The sequence below is a fragment of the Anopheles stephensi genome, chromosome 3 (assembly GCF_013141755.1).
Source record: "Anopheles stephensi strain Indian chromosome 3, UCI_ANSTEP_V1.0, whole genome shotgun sequence".
Taxonomy (NCBI): Eukaryota; Metazoa; Arthropoda; class Insecta; order Diptera; family Culicidae; genus Anopheles; species Anopheles stephensi.
In genome coordinates this window covers 18,903,475-18,924,238 of record NC_050203.1, presented here as the reverse complement: position 1 = coordinate 18,924,238, position 20,764 = coordinate 18,903,475, and the positions used below count along the sequence as shown (strand labels likewise).

The 20,764-nt window shown below is 43.3% G+C and overlaps 3 protein-coding genes across 14 annotated transcripts in view; all 3 read right to left on the bottom strand.

Moving 5' to 3' along the window:
• Positions 1-891: 891 nt before the first annotated feature.
• Positions 892-2,067, bottom strand: LOC118508860 (transmembrane protein 177). Its single transcript, XM_036048618.1, has 2 exons — positions 1,829-2,067; positions 892-1,762 (listed from the first exon to the last, which is right to left on the bottom strand). Exons 1-2 carry the CDS (start codon positions 1,984-1,986, stop codon positions 979-981), a joined length of 942 nt encoding a protein of 313 aa, XP_035904511.1. The 5' UTR covers positions 1,987-2,067; the 3' UTR covers positions 892-978.
• Positions 2,068-2,191: 124 nt separating this feature from the next.
• Positions 2,192-7,872, bottom strand: LOC118508859. Its single transcript, XM_036048617.1, has 10 exons — positions 7,274-7,872; positions 5,081-5,276; positions 4,850-4,995; positions 3,758-3,866; positions 3,572-3,675; positions 3,370-3,448; positions 3,181-3,271; positions 2,960-3,098; positions 2,773-2,885; positions 2,192-2,643 (listed from the first exon to the last, which is right to left on the bottom strand). The coding sequence occupies exons 1-10, from the start codon at positions 7,522-7,524 to the stop codon at positions 2,474-2,476; spliced, it is 1,398 nt and encodes a 465-aa protein (XP_035904510.1). The 5' UTR covers positions 7,525-7,872; the 3' UTR covers positions 2,192-2,473.
• Positions 7,873-9,485: 1,613 nt separating this feature from the next.
• The window catches only part of LOC118509863, a 109,805-nt gene continuing 98,526 nt past the window's right edge, over positions 9,486-20,764 (bottom strand). For 10 of the 12 annotated variants that reach the window (XM_036051073.1, XM_036051085.1, XM_036051081.1 and 7 more), the window contains one exon: positions 9,486-12,558. In XM_036051073.1, the coding sequence (XP_035906966.1) occupies positions 12,474-12,558 (85 nt within the window). In that variant the 3' untranslated portion in view covers positions 9,486-12,473. Of the gene's footprint in view, positions 16,335-20,764 lie in introns of all 12 variants that reach the window. The other 2 variants (XM_036051082.1, XM_036051084.1) reach the window with 1 other exon arrangement.

Sequence of the window (20,764 nt, the reverse complement as noted above, 5' to 3'; positions counted from 1 at the left end):
TTTCTTTCCTTCTCTTCCGCTTCTTCCGATGGTCCCCGGACAACATGACGCAGCGTATCGAGGGGGGAGGTGAGAGACATTCCAAAGGGTGATTGTTGTTGTTATTATACGGCACCACGTGGCTCCGGGGGTTGCATTCATTCAAAAAAGCGGCGCGACTCTGGCACACCGGTTCGATGGATGGGCGGAAGTAGGCACCGTGCATGCTGCCGAGCAGTTCTGGTTTGAAGTGGTTTTGGTGGTGGGTGGGTTTTTAAGCACAGAAATAGTGTATGCAAATTTGCTACACGTGTTCGCGCGAGAGTGTGGATTAAGCGTTTTAAGCCCGGCACTGGAGCGGTAATTGGTTTAAAGAGCCATTTTTATGACTCGAAGTGTATAATAAAGCATGGTGATGAATCTGTGATGAAATAATCAACCAAATGGTCGGACTAATAATTTCTTAAATTAAATAAAGTATTTAATTAAAGGAATTTTTAATATTGAAAAGAAGTTAAAGCTTTGTAAAAATAACTTTTGATATACGTTGAGTGTTTTGTCTTTTAAATATGTAAATTATCAGCTCTGACGATTTCAAATTCTTGATGAACAAAATCATCCGTTATTCGGTAAGATATTACTCAACGCTCTTATAAAGCCGGGGATTTTTTTTATATCTTTCAAATGATGAGTCAATAATGGTGAGCGACTAGAACGAGCTGGTATCGTTTAGGCTCCTATTTCTCTTCCGAGGCAACGCTTGAATTCACAAGTGGATGAACAATGTTTGCTTATCGTCACGTTTCTTTTTTAATGAAAAGAATACAGTGTTTTTTCTGTTGCCTCCGATACATACCTTATGGCGGGAAAATAGCTTGTAGCATTAGTACCGTGTTTAATTTCTTTTCTGAATACACCATCTAGCACTCATTCTGCACTACTTCATTTATTTCAAGCTAAATATAATAGCATTTGGTTGATCATCCTCTCGCCCACCCCCTAACTCGTTTCCTCCGTTCCGACGTAATCCTTGTACCCCGTTTGGAAAAACTCTTTCCGCAGCGTCAACGGTGCCGCCTTCTGTCGGATCAGATAGTTCACGTTACCCTTGGCCGTGTAGTAATCTTCCCCGGTGAGCTTACGAATGGCGACATTTTTCTTCAACACTTTATCGTAAAACCTTACGCCGGCATCAACCACATCCGGTCCGAGCGTTGCCATCTGCTTGTCGACCTGCGTCTCGTAGTAAATTTCTGTCATATCGGTCGAGAACGAATAAATGCCAAATCCAAACAGCCCGCAAATAGTGTACAGCATCATGCGGAGGGATCGTGGACGGGCGTAAAAATTACAACGCTCATTCAACTGCGACGCTAAGCTGTACGTAAACATCCACGAAACGGTAGGAATAATGGATTGTATGAGCGTTTTGTACGTCTTCATCGTGAGCAGTTCCCGCGCGATACCAAACACCTGCTCGTCCTCGCTCAGCACCAGCGCATCCTCGAGCAATTTGCCCGGCTCCGTGTTCCAGTCGATCGGTTGATTGCGTATCTTAATGTCGGTACGATCGATTGCCGCCGCACTATCGTACTCAAAGTTCGATGGGATGCCGACGTACGCACCGTACCGCGTTTTGAACGAACCCGCATTAAACACATCGAATCCGTACACGACGAACGGGGTGGCGAACTTTTTTTCAAACTCCGTCAAATCTAGCAACTCCAATGCTCGCTTGTACCGCTGCTCTAGCTTCTCTGAAAGCTTCCTTTCTTCTCCATTTCTGAAATGAATACAAACAGGTGAGCAAACAACTAGTCAAAGGAAAACACCGGTTCCGGATACTCACTTGTATGCTTGCACAAACTCCTTGTAGTAGGAAATGCATATCGAGTGTGGGAAGTAGTGGCCAGCGAACAGTCCTATCGCAACGGTGGTTGCGCCGTAAAATACTACCTGCCGACCGGTGTCGGTAAGGAAAAAGGACACTTTTTTAGCGCGATTCATGGTGCGAAACAGCGAAACAGAGCGGTATTACTCAACCGATGTTTACTAGTTTGTTTACATCGTGTACGGTGCACAGTGAGAAGCTCACCGGTCATCGAGTTGGCAGCTCGACGGCGAGAACATTTTGTGCGCCAGAATTTATTGTGCATTTAATTATGTTTTTATGCAGCATATTACTATTATTTTGTATTTTTGGAGTGTATGAATTTGAGAGTGTTAAAAAGAAACGGAATGCAGGAAATATTGTACGAAAAATGTCCGGACAGTGCTACAGGCATCCCACAGTTGATCGAAATTCATCTGAAATGAACTGTGGTTAATGTGAATTTCAAAAGCAAAATTACCACAGTTCAGTGTCGGTTATTTTGAAGCAAGATCGTGTGCTAGTGATTAAATATTTTACGCACGTGATCTACTAAAACATTTCATATTAAGATAAGTATTCCACACACGATTATAGTAAATTTTGGTTATGAGCGTACCAACTCTATTTGGACGGAGCTAAGTGAGGGGTTTTAATGTCTTTCTTTACGGCTTTGCGCACAAAAAACTTCCGCCGTACCCAACCACTAAATTCAATAACTAAAAATTCCGCAACTTTCGAGAGGTAAAATCCATTCTTTCCCAAAAACAATGCTACCGCGCCACCGAACGAAACTGAAATCGTAGAGAGAGAGAATGTGGTACATGTTCCATTAGTCAAACCGTCGTAAATCATACGAATATCTGTAATGGGTCCTCGTCCGTCCGCGCTTTTCTACCCAGTCTGCAGAGCGTTATGTTTACCGAGCAAATCTTCGTAGCTGAATATAAGCACTCTCCGGAGTCTCGTCTTGGGCTTTAGAATTTCCCACCGTAAGGACGCTTTGTGCGTGAACGGGATGCCTCCTTCGGCCGTCCTGTACGAAGGTAGGAAGGAGTACATACGTACAACGTAGTAAAGACTCAACTGGACTGGACTGGACCAACCTACCACTGCGTTTTGCTAAGTGATGCCACGTAATAGCCCACGTCCGTGCACGATTTCAAGCATTTGCAGTCCACATCTGCCGAGTACCAGTCCGGATGCTGCTGCAGGCAATGCAATCCCTGTACGCTGCACGCTGGTCCCTCTGCAAACGGCATGTTCGTTAAATGTGCTTTGATTAAAAACGAAACCCACCCACCGTCCACCCTCTCGACGTGCATACTGACCGGCGAACGGATAAAAGTGTGGCCGGCACCGACATGCTGCCAGTGCCCGTTTCGCCCGACAACTCATAATGCACAGGTTGTGGCTGTAGCGCTGTAACGATTCAACCGGCGTGTATGAATTGGCTCTCATCATATTACTGACGTGGCGACGAAAAAAGAAACTAAAGAGGAACAAAAAAAAAGACCTACCGGCAACCGTTCGTACACTTCATCGTAGAAGAAACAATTACGCTGCCGCACCGTCAGATCCTTGAGACGTTCGTTCGCGCTGGGAAACAAAAGAGAATGGGTTTTAAATCTGATTAGACGATAAGGTATGGGAGTGAAGGCTCCGTGAAGGCTCTTTGAGAGCCTGAGATGAGCAAGATGGCGCCCAGTCCACATGGCTTACACCGTCTCGAGCACACTGTACACGGCAACCAGTTCATCCGACTCGTCCACGTGCGTAAACAGCTGATCACTGGTGGCCACCTCGTACGGAGAATGTATGGCATACTGCAAAGGGACAGCACAAACAATGTAACCAAGCTTCTGACAGAGAAAAAAAACCGGCGATGAAAGCACCTAGCAAACTTACCGATACCGTTGACCGATACATGTCCAGCTTCATGTAGCAGTGATGTTTGCTAAATTCGCACGATATAGGAGCCCAGCCGGGCACGTCCTTCTCGGAAGCCAGCGGTTGCCTTAGGTCAGGACGAAAGGACAAAATGTAAAATATATCTTGTTACACCAGCAGCCGGAGCCGAATAGGAGGTTAGGGGAAAGGATATTGTTTGACCATCCCTGGTGGGGCTGGGTTCCCGAGCACAAAAGGGAATCGCTCCATCTCATCTTTGGCTTACTTTCATGCATGGAACAACCTTCCGAAAGCAACACATCTTCGCACGCACCAACACACAGCAAAAAGAACAGTTTGGAATGATTTGCATCACAAAGTAACGGCTTGATGTTATTAGGGGATGGCAAAAGTTTCCCATGAGTGGGGTTTAGATGGATAAGAAACGAGGTTAGAAACTTTTCTTTTTTACCCGCGAGTTGTCAAACTTGTCTCAGAAGGTGTTGACTTTAGGGTGACTGTAAAAAGAGGAATGCCTTCTTGAAGAATTTAATGTATGCATGAGCTTAAAAATAGACGAATGTATATTAAAGCCTTGTTTATCCGAAAACTTAGTTTAAAAATGATAAAAATCCTCATTTTGTGCTAAGACGTTACCTTTAAGCGTCTGCGCCTACATGTATGCAAACGTTCTTTATGCCAGTATTAGTACACGGTAGCAAAGGACACTCCGAATTTTAAGTTTATTCCTACAAGTTTAAGGCTTGACTCTTTTCATGCCTACACCATCGCAGCAATAACTCACAGATATGAACTGCAAATTACTCCATTCGTTTTACATTCACCCAGAATGACAACTGTTACTCAAAATCCACTCGCTTCTATTCCCAAATCGGAGCTTTTAATTACGTCATTAAAGCCACAACGATGACTGCTGCTGTCTAGTTTGCGTCACATAATTGAAATGTGCACATTCAACACGTCGCAACGGGGTGGCGCGCTTATTCCACAAAAATGTGGGCCATCGAGCCTCGCCATCTTTATGAGCCGTTATTAAATTATTAAGTAGTCTCCGCTTCTAATTCCACTTTTAATAAGATTCACACTTACCCCGTCCGGGTGGCGTGCTGCAGGAAGGCGAGCGGTGCATTCAGTGCGTAGCAGATACCCCGCTCGGTGACAATCTGATGCACCTGCAGCAATCCCCCATGGCCCGGCTGGAAGCTGTTGATCGCGATATCATGATTCGGGTGTACCTGATGATGGTGGAGAGAAACGATTTTTGCTGTGAGAAACCAAGCTCTGCTCCACCATTGGGATGGGCAAAGTTTTGCACCCTACCGTGCTGATTAGCTCGAGCACATTGACGTCTGCGGCCAGCCGGCTGTCGTTGAGAAAGCGCGACAGATTGCCCAGCTCGGTGGCGGTCGCATCGACAAGCGTTTGGACAAACTCGGCAAGGTAACGGCTGGTCCCGGTGGTCTTATTCGCCGTTAAGCTTTCCCTGGTGGCTTCTCCGTGACCGGTAAGCTGAATGCTAAAAGGGAAGCTGCTTTAGAGCGAGGCCAGAATATTGTCCGCGAGCTTTAAACACCGTCCCACTAGTTCTCCCGTTTTTTTGTCCCATCCCAACGACCAACAAGTCCCTGAGGTGGCAGAAGCGGTGGCAAGTCATAATTAGACACGGTAAAGATGAAACCCGGCTGCGTTTGATGTCGAGCAGCATTGTTAATGGAGTTTTGGCCGAACTGAGATTTGGCATCGTTCCAGCGCCGTTCTCGCACACTGCAAGCAGTGGATGGTAAAAATGCAGCGAAAAGGAGTTTGGCAGGGTATAGTTGGCTTTATGAAGGGCCTGATTTATGATTATTCCCCTAGCGCTGTGCTTGAGTTGTGAAATGAACTGTTGATTGCATTACAATTGATGCTTCGGACGCTATTAGCGGGGTTGTAATTAGCTTTGAAAAATGTTTCAAATGGTGTCGAACAAGCTCATCAATAGCTGGGGTGTTTGCCATTGTGGAAAGCAAATTAAAAAAATAAAATTAAGAACAGCTTCGGCTTATAAGCATTTTGAATACGCCTGAATGTATGCAATATGGAATATGAATGCCATTGTGATGGAAAATACTATTGAAAGGGGTATTTTTCGTACCTTACTTTGCATACCTTTAGGCGCAAACATTCAGGTTAACATGCATAGATAGGCAGGCTGCGAAACATAATATCTGCGTTAAAAAAATGAAACTGAGCCGAGCTGAGCTGTGTGTGTGTGTGTTTGTTTGTTTGTAGAGATCGAAATCGTTTTCCCACATTGCAGAGATATTTTTCATATGAATAATACCAGCACTTTTAATTGAGAAAAGCATTTATGTTTCATATGAACAAGCGAGATCGAGAACGATGAGAACCTAGAGAAGGCCAAACACTGTATACAGAGAGGAAATATATTGTTCGGTTCTGGCAATACGATATTATGGGGAAAACATTAAACGAGCTGTAAATTTTTCTTAGTAACGGAATACCTATGATTTTCTCCAGTACAGAATAATGCTTTGTGCAAGAAATGCAACAAACCCTCTATAATTGAATTATACAGGCTATAATATAAAGTTTAAAAAAAGAAACAGAAAAAAAGGGAAGTAATCGAAATAACAGAGTCCCAAAAATGATAATAAGTACAAACAGTACAGTATAAGCTTTAAAAACTGCTTTAAAGCCTATAAAAAATATGCTTTACTGCATGAAGGAGATTTTAGTACATTTACGCCTAACAGGTATGCAACACGCATGTACTCATCAGGGGTTTGAAGTGCTCCACACATTCTTCTCACATTTTGCTGTTCTTGTTATGTATTTTAACACATCTAATTGCGTTCACATAGTAACAAACTACACTTTAACCATCAAATACAGATAAACAATGTGGCAATTGCCTTTAGCTCTAGATTATATCAGCACATCGCTATATCGACCGAAGCATTTTCGCACATTATCATTAAACTTACGGCCAAAAATCGCTCCGGGAATGCTCTGATTAGAAAACGATTACGAACATACTTTCGCCAAACAATGGAAAACCATTTTCAGCGCAGCTTTCCATCCCCGCAAACTCATTCACACTAGGGTTGGGGGTCTTTTTGGTTCTGCTTTCAAACAGCAGACCCCCTAAGTATGCTGTAATTGCACAATTTTGCACAAAAGCGGTCAATGTTGCGTGTAACGTTTTCTTTCCGATTTTTTTTTGTTTGCTTTTTCATCACTACCGTCCGAACAAAAAAGTGGCGTGTAAACAGAGTGGAAAGTAGCATAAGAATACGCCCACCACCGGTTAGTCTGTTAATAATTTGCCAACCTTCGTTGGGCATTCCGGGACGCGAAACAAAAAACGATATCCTAAAAATATCTCACCAGCGCACGGAATATGGAGGCATCACCCGGGGGAAGTTGCACCAACAGCCCACCATTACACCCATGAACGCCCGACCCTGCCCTTCCTACGCCCCGGGGTGGTAATCTTAATTATTATCTTACCGCTCCAGATACTCGTGGGCCCGCTTCCAGTCGATCCGGTCGTGAAAGCAGAACGTTAAGCCCGGCATAATGCCGATCCAGTCGCGGTAGTTTTTGTCCATCTGGATGGCGGTCGGGTTGGCACCGTACCGGGCGTACTGGTACTGGCCCAGAAACAGCATGCCCCGGATCGCCGCCAGGATAACGAGCACCCAAAACAGCCTAAAGACATGGGCAACAGAACAAAAAGAAAAAAACAAAACTCGGGCCATCCCGCAAAAAAGGGACTGTAATCCTTTTTCATTCGTCAACTTGCGGTTCTAAGGGTTTGGCGCTAGGGAGGGAGGAAAACCCACGCGATGAAGGTAGTTAAGCTGGCCGTCCCAATCCAACTACCATTTACCTTTCAAGTGGATGTTTCCGCTGATCAAACACATACTGTAGGCCGGGTACGTGTAGCACGGCGAATAACTTTTGATTAAACGTCGCTTCCTTCGCGGTGAAGGTTTTCTCCGGGTTTTCCACCATTTTCGGAGAAAAAGAGACAACAACAGCAACAACAACAGCAACTTTCCCCAGCGGAAAACGAAACTGGATACAACTCACGGATAGATCGAATGGCTAGAGTTTGAATTATTTTCCTAACAAGAGTTTCTGCCCACAAGTTTTTTGAAAAGCGGCAAGTTGAAGCTTTCCCGAAGCATCGGACGGTCACCTCTCTACTGACGGGACTATCGTTCCATGTCACAGCGTCAAAACATCAATCCAGATCACAGCATGGAAAGGATCGCGATCCGATCAGCAAATTAGGGCTGCCCATATCCATCATCGACCGCCCGAGCAAACAAAGCGTGCCCGAAATGGTGTGGTCTTTTAGCCTTTTAGTTTCTTTTTTCCTTCTCACTGATGGCAACATGGCGCCATGTGGGGATTATTAGAAATTAATTAGGAACGAACGAATCCCACCCCATGATTCGATCCGATGGGAATAGCGGGTTGGCAGACACACACACACGCACGCAGATCTAAGATACGGTTGGCTGCTTTTATTGCCGTCCCCGATTGTTTCCATTAGCGGCCAGCGAGACCATGGACCGAGATATAAAAGGATAGCGATGGTGGTGGTTGGATGGTGATAGTAACCTTAACCATTTTCATCCCTTATTATCTTATCCGGCACGCGGGAGAATGGGGTTTGCAGCAATGGCGATCGATGCATATTTTTGGCCGGATGGCTGTAATTAATCCATCTTCCTGCACATCCAGTCGAGGGAATAGGCTCGCACGGGAATTGAAGTTGTGAAATATCGCATCAATATCAAACCCCGTATTTAACTTTTCTAGAGTTATTCAACGCACATAGGAGCACTCTTTTTAAAGGTGTATTTATGGACTTAAGTCTTTCCTATTCCGCCACGAAGAAAAATATTATCTACCACGGCGATTTACGTGCTTTGCCACCCGTCTCAAAAGTTCGAAAGTGTCGATTACGTTTTTGTGGTTCGTAAAATGGACACGTACGGCAGACGTGACAGTTTTGCCGGCGAGAAGCAAACAAACTTTTATACACTTGATGGAACAGTAAAAGTATGTGGTCCTTTATGCTGGAGCGTTAGCGTGGGTCAGAATTCAGAGTAGAGAGCGTTTTGAAGCCGATTTATTTAAGAGGAGAATAAATTTGTTTTAGATCGTATAATATTACGTTTGAAGCATTAAAACACTTAGAAATTCAATCCAGGACTGACTAAACGGAAGCTGAGCGAAGTAAAACAAAGTATACGCCTGAATGTATGCAATTGATAAAATGGTATTTTGTTAATTGCATACTTTTAGGCGTTGAAATACTACGAAGTGTTAAGGCTTTCTAGTGGATCAGTTTTCCGATAGGTCAAGAGAGTTTGGTCAAGAGAAGAGACAAGAGAAATGGAATACGCCAAAAAGTATGCAAAATGCAGCACAAGCTTTACAGATCAGCACAATGGGATGGATGCCAATTGGATAAACAAATGCGTGATAGCAAAATATAAATTTTAATATTGAATTTTAATATTGTTTGAACCTTTTTAAGTACTTGCTTCACCTTCGCCATTTATTTATCTACTGTTATCTGCACAATAAAGATTTCAGGGAGCTTTTAGTACAGATCATGCCATAAATACTTACCTTCTTTGAGATACTTACTCCCTTTAATATCTTCCTTACAAATGAGACACAAAGAAACAAAACACGATCGTTTAAAATACTATCTGCTGTTTGTTTTTGGTTTTTATTTACTTTATATCGGGGATTCCGGTTCGTTCGTAACTTCTACCACCAGTGTGGACAGTGCTGAGTAGTTTGAGTAGCAGTAGTAGTAGTAGTAGTACATAGTTGGGTTACATAAAATTGTGCCATGCAAAAGTGGTGTTGTACAGTGTTGAACAGGTCTCGTCTGAGCTGGACCCGTTACCATTCTCTACCTTACAGCGCAATTCCGGTTGTAGTTTGTTGCTCCGTTTCGGCGTAGCACGCAATACAAATCCTAGGCAATCTGAGGAGGTTTTCATGTAAACGCTACTGCTAAACCTTTGTATTATTAGTACTTTCTGTTTCATTTCGCTTTTTTTTTTGTTTCGCTTTCCTTTTTCCCCTACCGTGTATCATAAAAACGTGAATCACAATGAAATAAGGTTATGAAGAACATGTTGTCTACAGTACGAAATTGTTTCACAGTAATGGTCCTCGATGTTTTTGATCGCTTTTCACAATGAGTTGTTGTTCGGCTTGGCGTGTGTGTGTGCATAGCATATAGATTGAATGTGTGAAGTTCCAAAGCCGAAGAAGGATATAGATACAGGACACAGTGGAAACAACAACGATAGACTATAGAGCACTGGGTGTGTAGTAGAAGAGTGACAGTTTGGAGGTTGGCGTGAATTCCAGACGACAGTTAGTTTAAGTATTGTAGTGGGATTAATAAGTCAGCAGCCATAGAGTAGGTAGGTAGGGTGTGAGTTAAACGGCGAATAGGTGAGATAGCTTTAGACAACGATAGAAGATTGTTTAGAAGGGTACGTTCAATGTTTTGATATGAGATATGTTTTGGGCTGAGAGAGGCTGTACGCATACAGAGGAAAGTGTTTTAAAAAGGGTAACAATTTTATAATTTTGTACGCTTTTGCTGATGTAACTGGTGTTCGATTCGTTTAAGTAGTTTTTTTTCTTTGTTTCATTCCTGAAGAGAATGAACGTTACATCAGTTAAACTCTGTTCATTCAACACGATTCTAACAAGGATATACTCGCAGGAGAGTAGTGTTAAGGCTTAGTTGCTTAGTTCATGCTTAGAATATCGTCCGGGGCTTAATGGTTGTTTTTATGGTTAGATTTTCCAGTTTTTCTCGACTAGCCTAGAACTTCATTTCCGGTGTTGTGTCTTGTGTAATGCCAACGTAGTGATAAATGTTCTTCATCCCATCCATTTCCCTTACTAACGCTAAGTATAGCTCATGGACATTCAATGAACAGTTTACATTTCTTTTCTATATACAACAGCTTATATATGGGTTTCCCAGTACTTAACTGTATCGTAAAAGTCATTCGAAAGTTACGTCCATCTCTTGTATTATGCCGGACTTTACCGTTACTTTTCTATGTACCATCCACAGACTTACAGCTGCTAGTCAGACATTGAATCGGGACTAAATGCTATTACGAATATGAATCGGTTTCTAAGGTGTTATAAATCGTGTGATTTGTTCCATCTACTAGACGTTCCTTTGAGCGTTCCAGGTTAGAAAATAAAATACTCCTTTCAATGTCGCTCGATACCGCCGAAGGTTTAATGGAGGGATTTACCGGAAACAAGACACAAAGTGGTCCCGTGTCATATACAAATGTATCAATGTTTGTATCTTTTTTACGCTAGGTATGAATCTCGGGTAATTGGATTTGTTTTATTTTAGTTGTAAAATGCTACTACCATTTGTCTGCTGTCTTGTACTAATTGAATTCTACATTTTAGTACAATTGGTTTGGTGTACTAAACACGAATGGACTTGTCCTAAATATACACCTGCTGCCGACAGGGGAGAAGGAACTTTCAGGATGGTAGTTTTGGTTTGGTGCTTGGTGCTCGTTGTAGCAAATTGACAATAAAGTAACCGTTGTTAGTAGTCCGAGCTGGTAGAGCTGTCAGTTTTCTTTTAGTACAGTGGAATCATCTCATGGCTTGCTTCAAGTTGGAGGTTTTAGTTTAAATACTACCAGCCACGATAAAACGCACAATTGTCAAGGAAACGATAACTAAAGTTGGGGAGCATTATTGTCTCTTAAATCATAACTTCCGTTTCTTTTATTTAACCGAAACATAAAAAAGGTCATTTCTACCATAATTTCTCAAATTAAGCCTCCCCTTTGTCCGCTTCTTTTAATTTGCCTAAATTCCGTTTTGCCTTCAATTAGCACATCGCTCACTTCGCTTTTGAGTCTAATTTCCGTCCGCAATCAGTTAAACAATTACACCACTAATTGGCGCCTATCGAAACGGGCGAATGTTAGCAATGCGTCCAAATTCGTATTCTTCACGAAGCTTTCGGGTGCCATCCACTTCATACATTCATCAAGTGTATCCTTTACCCATCTTCTTCATGTTTCCCTACAGCAAGCAGTGGAAAGATTAGCATAAACAAAAACTACGGCTCCCTACGGTTCCCGGGATCCCATCATTCACCGAACCAAAGTGATCGCGTTTGCTCTAATTATCACTGGGCCTTTTCTGCCGTTTGGGGCGAAAAAACGCTATTAATTCCTGAGAAGCCACTCTTCCACCGCTAGACGCAGCCCCAGACCAGAGATCGATGCCGAAAGTCACGATGGTGCAAATGGTTCCCGTATCCCTGTCTGCGTCTAGCTAAATATTTACACTAGAAATTAAACCATCGTCATCGTCGGGGTGCCCGAGCTCTTGGGGCGGGTAAAAAAGGGCTCTTAAAGGGCTTCACTTCACTCGGCGCACCGCTGTTTTGAGGAGGAAGTTTTCTCGTTACTTAGTTCCGTTTGCTACTTCATTCGGGGTAGCTTAAAGTTTCGTTGCGACTCTCTTGCGTGGGCCCGACTGCTGTCTTTGATTTGTCAGTTTTCTTCAGCATTTAAATTGAAATAAGTTTCATTACACACTCGCTCGCTTGGCACTGGGTGCTCTCCCACTGTTCAGTGCCATGAACTGTTGCTGCGGAGGTTTGTTAATAGCGCTCCTTGTCCACCTGTTCACCGCCGGAACTCGTGGCATCGACGTCTGGGAGCGTTGAATTCTTCTTGAGGTGTTTACTAATGAGGAGGATTTTTCGGTGCCCATAGACGACGACGACGGCGAGGGAACGGTAGTCAAGGGAGAAATGGGAAATTAATTCAATTACACTAGCATTTTCCGAATCAGTCAGCAACATGACATGGCAGGAAGCGGCAAGGTGTTTGAAGCGCGTTTTAATGTGCCTAAAAAAAGGGCTCCCAACAGTTGGAATTGGTTGGGGTTTTTTTTTTCTATTTTGCTACACTAAAGGCAAATGGCTAGGCATGAAAAAGGAAAAAGGGAAAATGGCAGGTGTAAAGCTGCAGGTCAGAGCGAAACGTCATCACTAGGCGGACTACGTTTGTCTGTCCTTCGTCGAGGGACGTTTGCATGACTGACGGGGAAATGGTACACGATGACAAGCGGAATGTTTTGACACCTTCGAAAAGCTCAAAGTGTTGTGTGTTGAGTTTTGAAAAAGGCTTCTAGAGTTGGAAAATAAACAAGCAACACAGTAACGAGCTAGACGAGGATAGGCAGACAGCATTTAAAAGGGGGAAACATACGTCATTTGCTAAGAAAGAACGAAAGCGCTAAAGAAATGGGAAGCAATGCGCATAAATGTAGGCTAATTGTAGGTATAATGTGTTAGGAAGAATTTCATTATCCTGATAAATACAAACACTTAACAGAAGTATTTTGTTATGATTTTTAATAATATTTTATGTTTTTAAAGCTTTAAAATCGATAACATAAGCCTCAAATAAAAAAATTGCATAACTTTAGGCGTCAAAATCTATAATCTATGAACAAATCTTTTTCCACTAGCTACTATGATTTATTTTTTAAACGAATTTGAATGATTCTAAACAAACTCAATAACGCAAAGGATTCTATTATCTACACTAAACTAAAATAGAAAACACTTTTTCCACCATATAAAAAGCAACGAACCCATTTGTCGCCACCATTATTTATTATTTGATAGCTAATGATCGTGGCCAAAAATTGCTTCCACGCTTTCGGTAACGATTTTGGTGTACACATTAAAATAAATGACCTTCTTAACGTTCATTCGTTGCTGCTCGCTGGCTCGCACTAGAAGTTTATCACTGCTTGCCTTGCCAGCGCAAGCACTTTGCAAATGTCACTTTTAGAAGTGGTCCATCAAAAACATTCCATCATCAAGTGGTGCCCACAAGTTGCCATCGGAACCGAAAACAAAAAACCTGAAAACTCAACAAAAAAGCTCCAATCGTTATCGCTTTTGGACGAGTTTGTTTCCCGCCGGAGATATCTTTGAGTAACAATTTGACGGAGGAGGTTTTTTTTTCTTCGTTTGTTTGTGTGTCGCGCTTCACAGACGACCATCATCAATCTGCCTTGCCCGGGGAATGTATGCAAATCACGGTCAACTGGTTCACGATGCTAAGCTGCGAAAAACTTTTCTTATCACTTTCGGGAGCGAAACCCTTGCGAAAACCCCTGGCGTTTGCTTTTCAGTACCTCATAAAAAAACTCTTCCGCTGGCACATGATTAAGTGCAGCGTCGTGCAGTGCTGCTGTGGCCCAGTACCGAGCATGGGATAGAAGATAATCCATCCATCCGACCGAGCCGGGAGCCCCAAACTGGGGTTGTCGTTCGCGATGGCAAATGAGCTACCATTAAGTCGTTGCGGAAAGGATGCGCTCGTCCGCTGGATGAATGGCGCGAAAGTTCATGAAGCATGTAAATGGTTGTAAAATTTTGGTACGTGTCGGTGTGTGTGCTTTTTGTTCTTTCAGCTCAAGCGCTAGATTGTTGCAAATCGGTCATTTCTGGACACGAAACGTTGAGAGCGGAAACAGTTTATGAGGATGCTTCCGAGCATTCCCGGGGCTCCAGCATTATCGCCGGGATATTTCGTTTGAATAAATGTCAGTACATGACATTGGTGGTAGGAAAAGAAAGAAGTAGATTTCCTTTTCGGACAATCCTCTAGAGAATAAGGACGAGTCTAGCACAGCACTCAACCGATTGAACAAGTGAGACACCATTTTGCCCGCCAAAGAATCCAACCCCTAAACCTTTCTAGTACGAGACAATTTATACCGTAATGATACACTCCGGAGCAATATATTGTACATTAGATTCCGATGATTGCTTGCGCCGGGGGACCAAGGACGGTGGCATTTCGCATGATTTATCATCATGACCCCCGAAGCCCCAGAGCGTAAGATTCGAAGGAGCATACAATTTTATGAGATTTTTCACACACTTCCACATCGCTGTGCGGAGCGAGAGCAGACAATCACCATGCTGGTTAAAGTGTAATTTATCTTACGTGAAACAGCACTTGAAAGGGGGCACCCGAAAGAAGCCTTTTAGGGTGAGAAAATTGCTTCGCTCTATGCATGATATATTGGTTGAAAACTAAAACACACTTTAACCCCACCGATTCTCAAAAAGAAAACTAATGCTGATGCAGTACAGTACAGTTGGCGAAACAGTTTTATTATTCAAATAAATGTATCCTTCTCGGTAACATTGGGGAGGTTTTAACCGACTCGCGCTAAACAATCGGGCACATACACAGGACTATCAAAGGGGTCGTCTGCTCGTGTACGCTAGATATTCTATTCGCTTAACGTATTTTAAATTGTGTTGCTCTGTATTCGGCTACACCGATTCCGAGAATTGGAGAGGATACAGGAACACGTTTCACATTAGCTGCTGCTGGTGGTAGCTGCACAATCGTTGCTGGTGCGTGAAAAATTTGCACCACAAACATTCATACACACTTACAAAATCGGGCTCATCGCTTAAACTATATTATGCGCACCGTCTTACGAATACACACCACCTTCACGCTCGTGCCTCGTTTTGGTCTATTCACGTGAAAAAGTGGGAGAGGCTTCCCTAACAAGTTTTGGGTCGAAAATCAGTTAATAAATTCGAATGGTATGTAAACAGTTTAATTTTTAATTTAAACGAAAAAAACTCAAATGTATGCTTTAAATTTTGAAATTTTTGGCGTGAATGTGTGGACACTACGGATGGCCCACGGCTTATCGCTAGATCAGAAAAGAAACCGCCTAAGATCCCTACCGTTAAAGCAACGCTCACCAAATAAGGTTGATAGTATACAAGCACGTTAAACACACACGGATACACGCTGGTCGTTGTGACAATGGTGTCACAGTTGTATTGGTGATACAGCTACCATCGCTAGTGAAGAGATGCGAGCTGGCTAGTACATGTAACGATCACATTAAAGCTCATTCAGGTTGAGGTTGTCAAGGAAACCAATATGGAAACTCATCACATGGTTTTGGAGTTACCCGGCGGCGAGCTTGGCTAGCCGACAGAGGGAGCTCGATTTTGTGACCAAAGTAGCCATCGCTTTGCCTAGTACCGTAGTTTGATCCTGCTTGGCCTTAGAAATAGTTTGTTGCTACATAATAGATATTTGTTTCGATATTGGTCGTTTGCTTTTCTCTTCTCTCTCTCTCTCTCTCTCTATTTTCCTATCCTTCCTGCTGGTCAAAACCTAGCTTTTCTTTTATTAAAAACGGGGGATAAATAATCTATCAAATCGTTCTACACTCTAACTACAGCGTATAAACACTGTTCGTCTTCACCCAAGCTAAGTTATCTAAATCTCGCTCGTCGCTCGTTTGCTCAATTTATATCCTTGGCAATCTATCTGCCTGTCTGTTGCTTTTTCTATCACACCTGATTGAAATCTTGTCTTCTTCTTAAAAAAACAAACCGCATCGATTACTACTGTCACTACTGTCACTACTTATCCGCTTATACTATCGATTTTATAATCTGTTTTTTGTTTCAATCGAAGGCATTCGAACATTGTGTGCAAGTGTTGGCGTGCCAATCGGTGTGCATGGTAAAAGAATGCAATGTAAAGAAGAGAAAGAGAGAGAAAGAGAAAGAGAGAGAGAGAATGGAAAGAAAAGAGAAAGAAAGTAAGAAGAAAAAAGTTATGATTAGTTTTTTTGTTTGTTGCTGATGTGACTTTCGCACGCTTGGTTGCAAACATGAGTTTTGGGGTGCTTTTTGATTGCGGGATATGGTTTTAGCAACTTTTGTACATGATGTGGAAAATACACGATGGACGTAATTGAAAAACAATATTTAATTTACTTAATACAATTCAAAGGAACACAAAAACAAATTAGCACAGCCTACGAAAAACGGGGAATGAAAATACCAATCAACTGTGGACGAATAGATTTGCAAGTGTTTGTTACAATCGTGTTGTGTTTGGGTCTCGATCCTAGCAAAATGTATTTCTGTATTTTACTAACACAATTTACTACTCACTACCACTCACTATTCTCACTCTATCGCTACCGGGAGCACTAGACGGGACGGGGAAGCGGTTTACTGTGTTTGCTTGGCCGAGCCGCCCCTGGCAGGTATGCAATCAGGTGCTGCATCGCTCGCTGACACAGCATCAGGCCAGCTGCGGTGCACCCGGGAATCAGTTCCCGGAATAGTTGATCGTTGATGTGCTCCTGGAGTGACCTGGAGCCGTTGCTTCCCCCAGCTCCGTAAGAGGATTACGAGTAATTGGCTCTGGAGGGGGAAATAGGCATGGAAGCTTGGACGGGAATGTCCGGGATGCTTCCGATGCGTTACATTGTGCTGCAACGCTAGCGCTGCTACCGTAATCCTTCGGAGAGCGTTCGGGAAACTTTCGCATTGACATAGAGGCTCAATACGGTGGTCTAAAGGTGTAAAAGGCGACGAGCTTCACGAGTGGATACACCCGGCTTGAGTGAGCTTTACGCTGTGTGTGGATAATGTGGGTGCGGTTGTGCTAATTAGGCTCGAACCACAGCACTGTGACGAACGACGGGCAGAGAGTGCTTACCGATAGATAGCTTCTTTAAACATGCCACCAGTTAATGCTGGTATTGGGAGCCTTCAGCGATGCGGTTCGTTCATCGGAAAGGAATCGTTGCAATTGCTGTGCTGCATTGTGCACAAATCGATTCCTTGCTCAAGAGGATTATCTTGTCGGATACAACTCGAAGCTAATCGTTCGATCCAGCTTCAGTTGTGTGTGGGGAATGCACCGTAAAGAGCTTGTTTGAATAGAAAGCTTTAACAACCGAACTGATGATGTAGTTGTTGTGGTGTTCTTTTTCTGGATTGACTCCGAACCCACAACAGAATTGGGTTTGTTTGCTTACCGGAGCATTGATAGCTTTAAGCTCGCTTCAAAGAGTCGTAGAAGTAAATTTCATTTCATTTAAATGAATGCAAACCTCAAACCACTCCATTCCATTGGCAAAAAGTTTATTTTCCCAGCAATTTTCACCTTCATTAAGCCGTTCCGTCACAATTGCCCGAATGGCCCAACTCGAGTAAAAATCTTTACCCCTCAAAATCTTTAACCATGAATATTTTCAGTTAAAAGCTACCGAAAACGATCGACAATCACGTCACAGCACAGGCGTACAGCATGGGCTTTCCCCCAGTGTTTGGGGAGCGACTGTATCCGATTCTAATTTCCTAAACGTTCTTACTGAGCACCACTTTTTGTTGGTGCCATTTTGTGTGCTTGTGATTTTTTTTCAGCACCGAAAAACAAACGCCGCTACGCAGAAGCTTATCACAATTGGGCACACTAATGGTGTAAATGGCAAATGGTGTGCTTGCTTACGAGAGCTTGCCTTTCCCCAAAGGTTTGTCGGTGTTGGGCCAGCCACCGGGCACGAAACTAAGGCTAAGTGGGTCTCGGGAAAAAATGAATACCGACCGATATTAGCGTGCTGTTTCAGGTTACGGGTTCCGATAGTTGCAAACTTAGCTCGTCCCATTATCCAGGGCCTCGATCAACGCCACCATTAGCCGACAATGTCTTTGGGTTTTGGTTTCGGTATGTTTGCTGTTTTTTTTCTGCTGCTCATTGCGTGCGAGCAAAGAACTTCCTGTATCTTTAGTTTCTTAAAGCACAAATTAACCTCCCCAGGAGGCTCAGTGCACGAAACGGATGCACTTCAGCGTGTCCTGATTTTCTGAACGGCTGATGCCGTTCCCCGGGAAATGGGAAAATATTTGCAAAGCATTTGCACGCTGTGCACAGAACCGTGTGCCCTCGCGACCGGATAATAATGCTGTAATCGAAATCCGGTCAAGTAGCACGGAACGCTCGCTAAAGGAATTGCCATTCCGTCAAGTGGCACTCGAGTAGCGCTGCGAGTAGCGTAGCGTCGTCGTGAGTAGGTTGGGTTTATGCTAGAGTAGCACATACACACTGCAACACAGATGGGATGGAAGTTTACTTATATTCGATTTTACTTCCCCTCCCGTCCAACCGGGCAGGTCCAAGACTCATCCGTTTGCCCATTCTTATCGGGTGTGATTCGCTCCCGAGCATGGCTGGCGGAACAAAATGGAAGCCGGTACTACAACTGCCGGCCATCTTACACGCGCTGGGTGGAAATTGCTTTACCTTTTTGCGTGTTGTCGAAGCGGATGCAGTAATTTCCGTCGCGTGACATGTTTTCCCATACGGGGAACATCTCCCGACCCGGTAGAATTTGCTTTTAGTCTTAGACCGGATGTGCAGAGTTCTTTGCTAAGTGCACACACTCGGAGGGCACAACTAGAGGCACCGGTACCGGTGGCCTTTGGGTGCAGGAAATGAGGAAGGATTTATTGCATTACACTGCAATGGATGCACCTTTTTGCAGCAAATATGTACAAACGAAATTATCCATCGTCTGATAAAGGACCAAAGAGGATTAGAGAAGAAATGGAGGGCTTTGTTTGCTCTTTCCTACAGCACGTCACCGTGTCGGAAAGGAAAAGAAAGTGACAGCATTGACAGCATGCATCTACTAAGCAAATGAACTGCCAGCCATTTAGTTGCAGTTTACAGTGTCGGGTCGAATGCTTGCTAGCGCTTTGTCATTGAACGGCAATTTTTTGAATATCTGAATCATTTGTTGTATCGATCGTGCTTGGATATGCTGTAACCTTGAATAATCGATTTTTGCACAACTCATTCAACCGAGCATGCATTTCCCTCCCAAGCAGGTTTGAAATGACAATTATGCACCTTTCAGTGTGCGTGTGTCTATGTTTCATTCGATTATGTGGTAACCCCTCTACACGTGTCAAGCGGTTAGACGATAACCATATTACTGGACATAGATGCTAATGAACAGAATTTAATTACTTTACGCGCATCGTTAGGTTTAGGGTACATAAATCGAAGTGCATATTGAAGCAATTAAATTCGCAGCATTAAGTGAACTTAAAATCATCAACAAGTCCTTTTCTGCGGCATTTTAAATAGATTCGCTACAACTTTTTTTGGACCGAAGGCTCAGAATTGACCTTTCGACACGACAATTCCAAGTTACACCTTGCACCATAAGGTTATCTCCTTAAGACTCTCTGAGCCGTAAAAATAACCCATTGAAAATTGTTATTCTTCTATTTCAATTTAAATCGTTCCATTTCGAAAGTTGAATATTGTCCTTAACTTTCCATCCAAAACCATTCACACGAACGCCCGTGTGCTCCCACCGGGACCTTTCTAAAGCTCTCAAAGAGGAGGATTTTACTTTAACCTTAACCCGAGTCCTTTTGGTTCCGAAACTTTAAAGCCTTCTTGGAAGAAAGATGAAACAAAACAAAACCAACCAACGGCACACGATAATCCACAATCGTGCCACTTCATCGAGCAAAGCACCATGTAATCCGGCCAAATGTAGAACAAAATCCGGCCCGCTTTCGAAAGCAGGGTGAAAAGCGACCCATCCCTAACAACGAACAGATGGCCACCGCTCCGTATATACAAAGGGGTCTTAGTTTTGCCGAAGCCGAAGTGAAGGATAGTTTACATATTTTCGTTTCGTGATTTGCATAATTGAATTTCGTGAAGGTTAGCAGCAAAGATCAAGCGAGGAAGAATCGGTTCGGGTACCGATGGGACGTTAACCTTAGCGTGTTTGGAGCGGGTTGGTTTGACAATTTGATGATTTGGATGCATATCGGAAAATGACGACGATAAGATGAAGTACGGAAGGACTGTAGGGAAGCGTACGGCGAATACAGTAGAACCACAAAATAAAAACGGACGTCCGATCGATGGGAACGAATTCGTCAATGTTATTTTTACGAGGATTGGTTGTTTGGACACTGGGAGAAAAAGAAATCGCAAAACCTTTCGGCTCGTTTGATTCTTCCCCATTGAGGAGTCAAGTGAACCTTGTGATGATATTTGC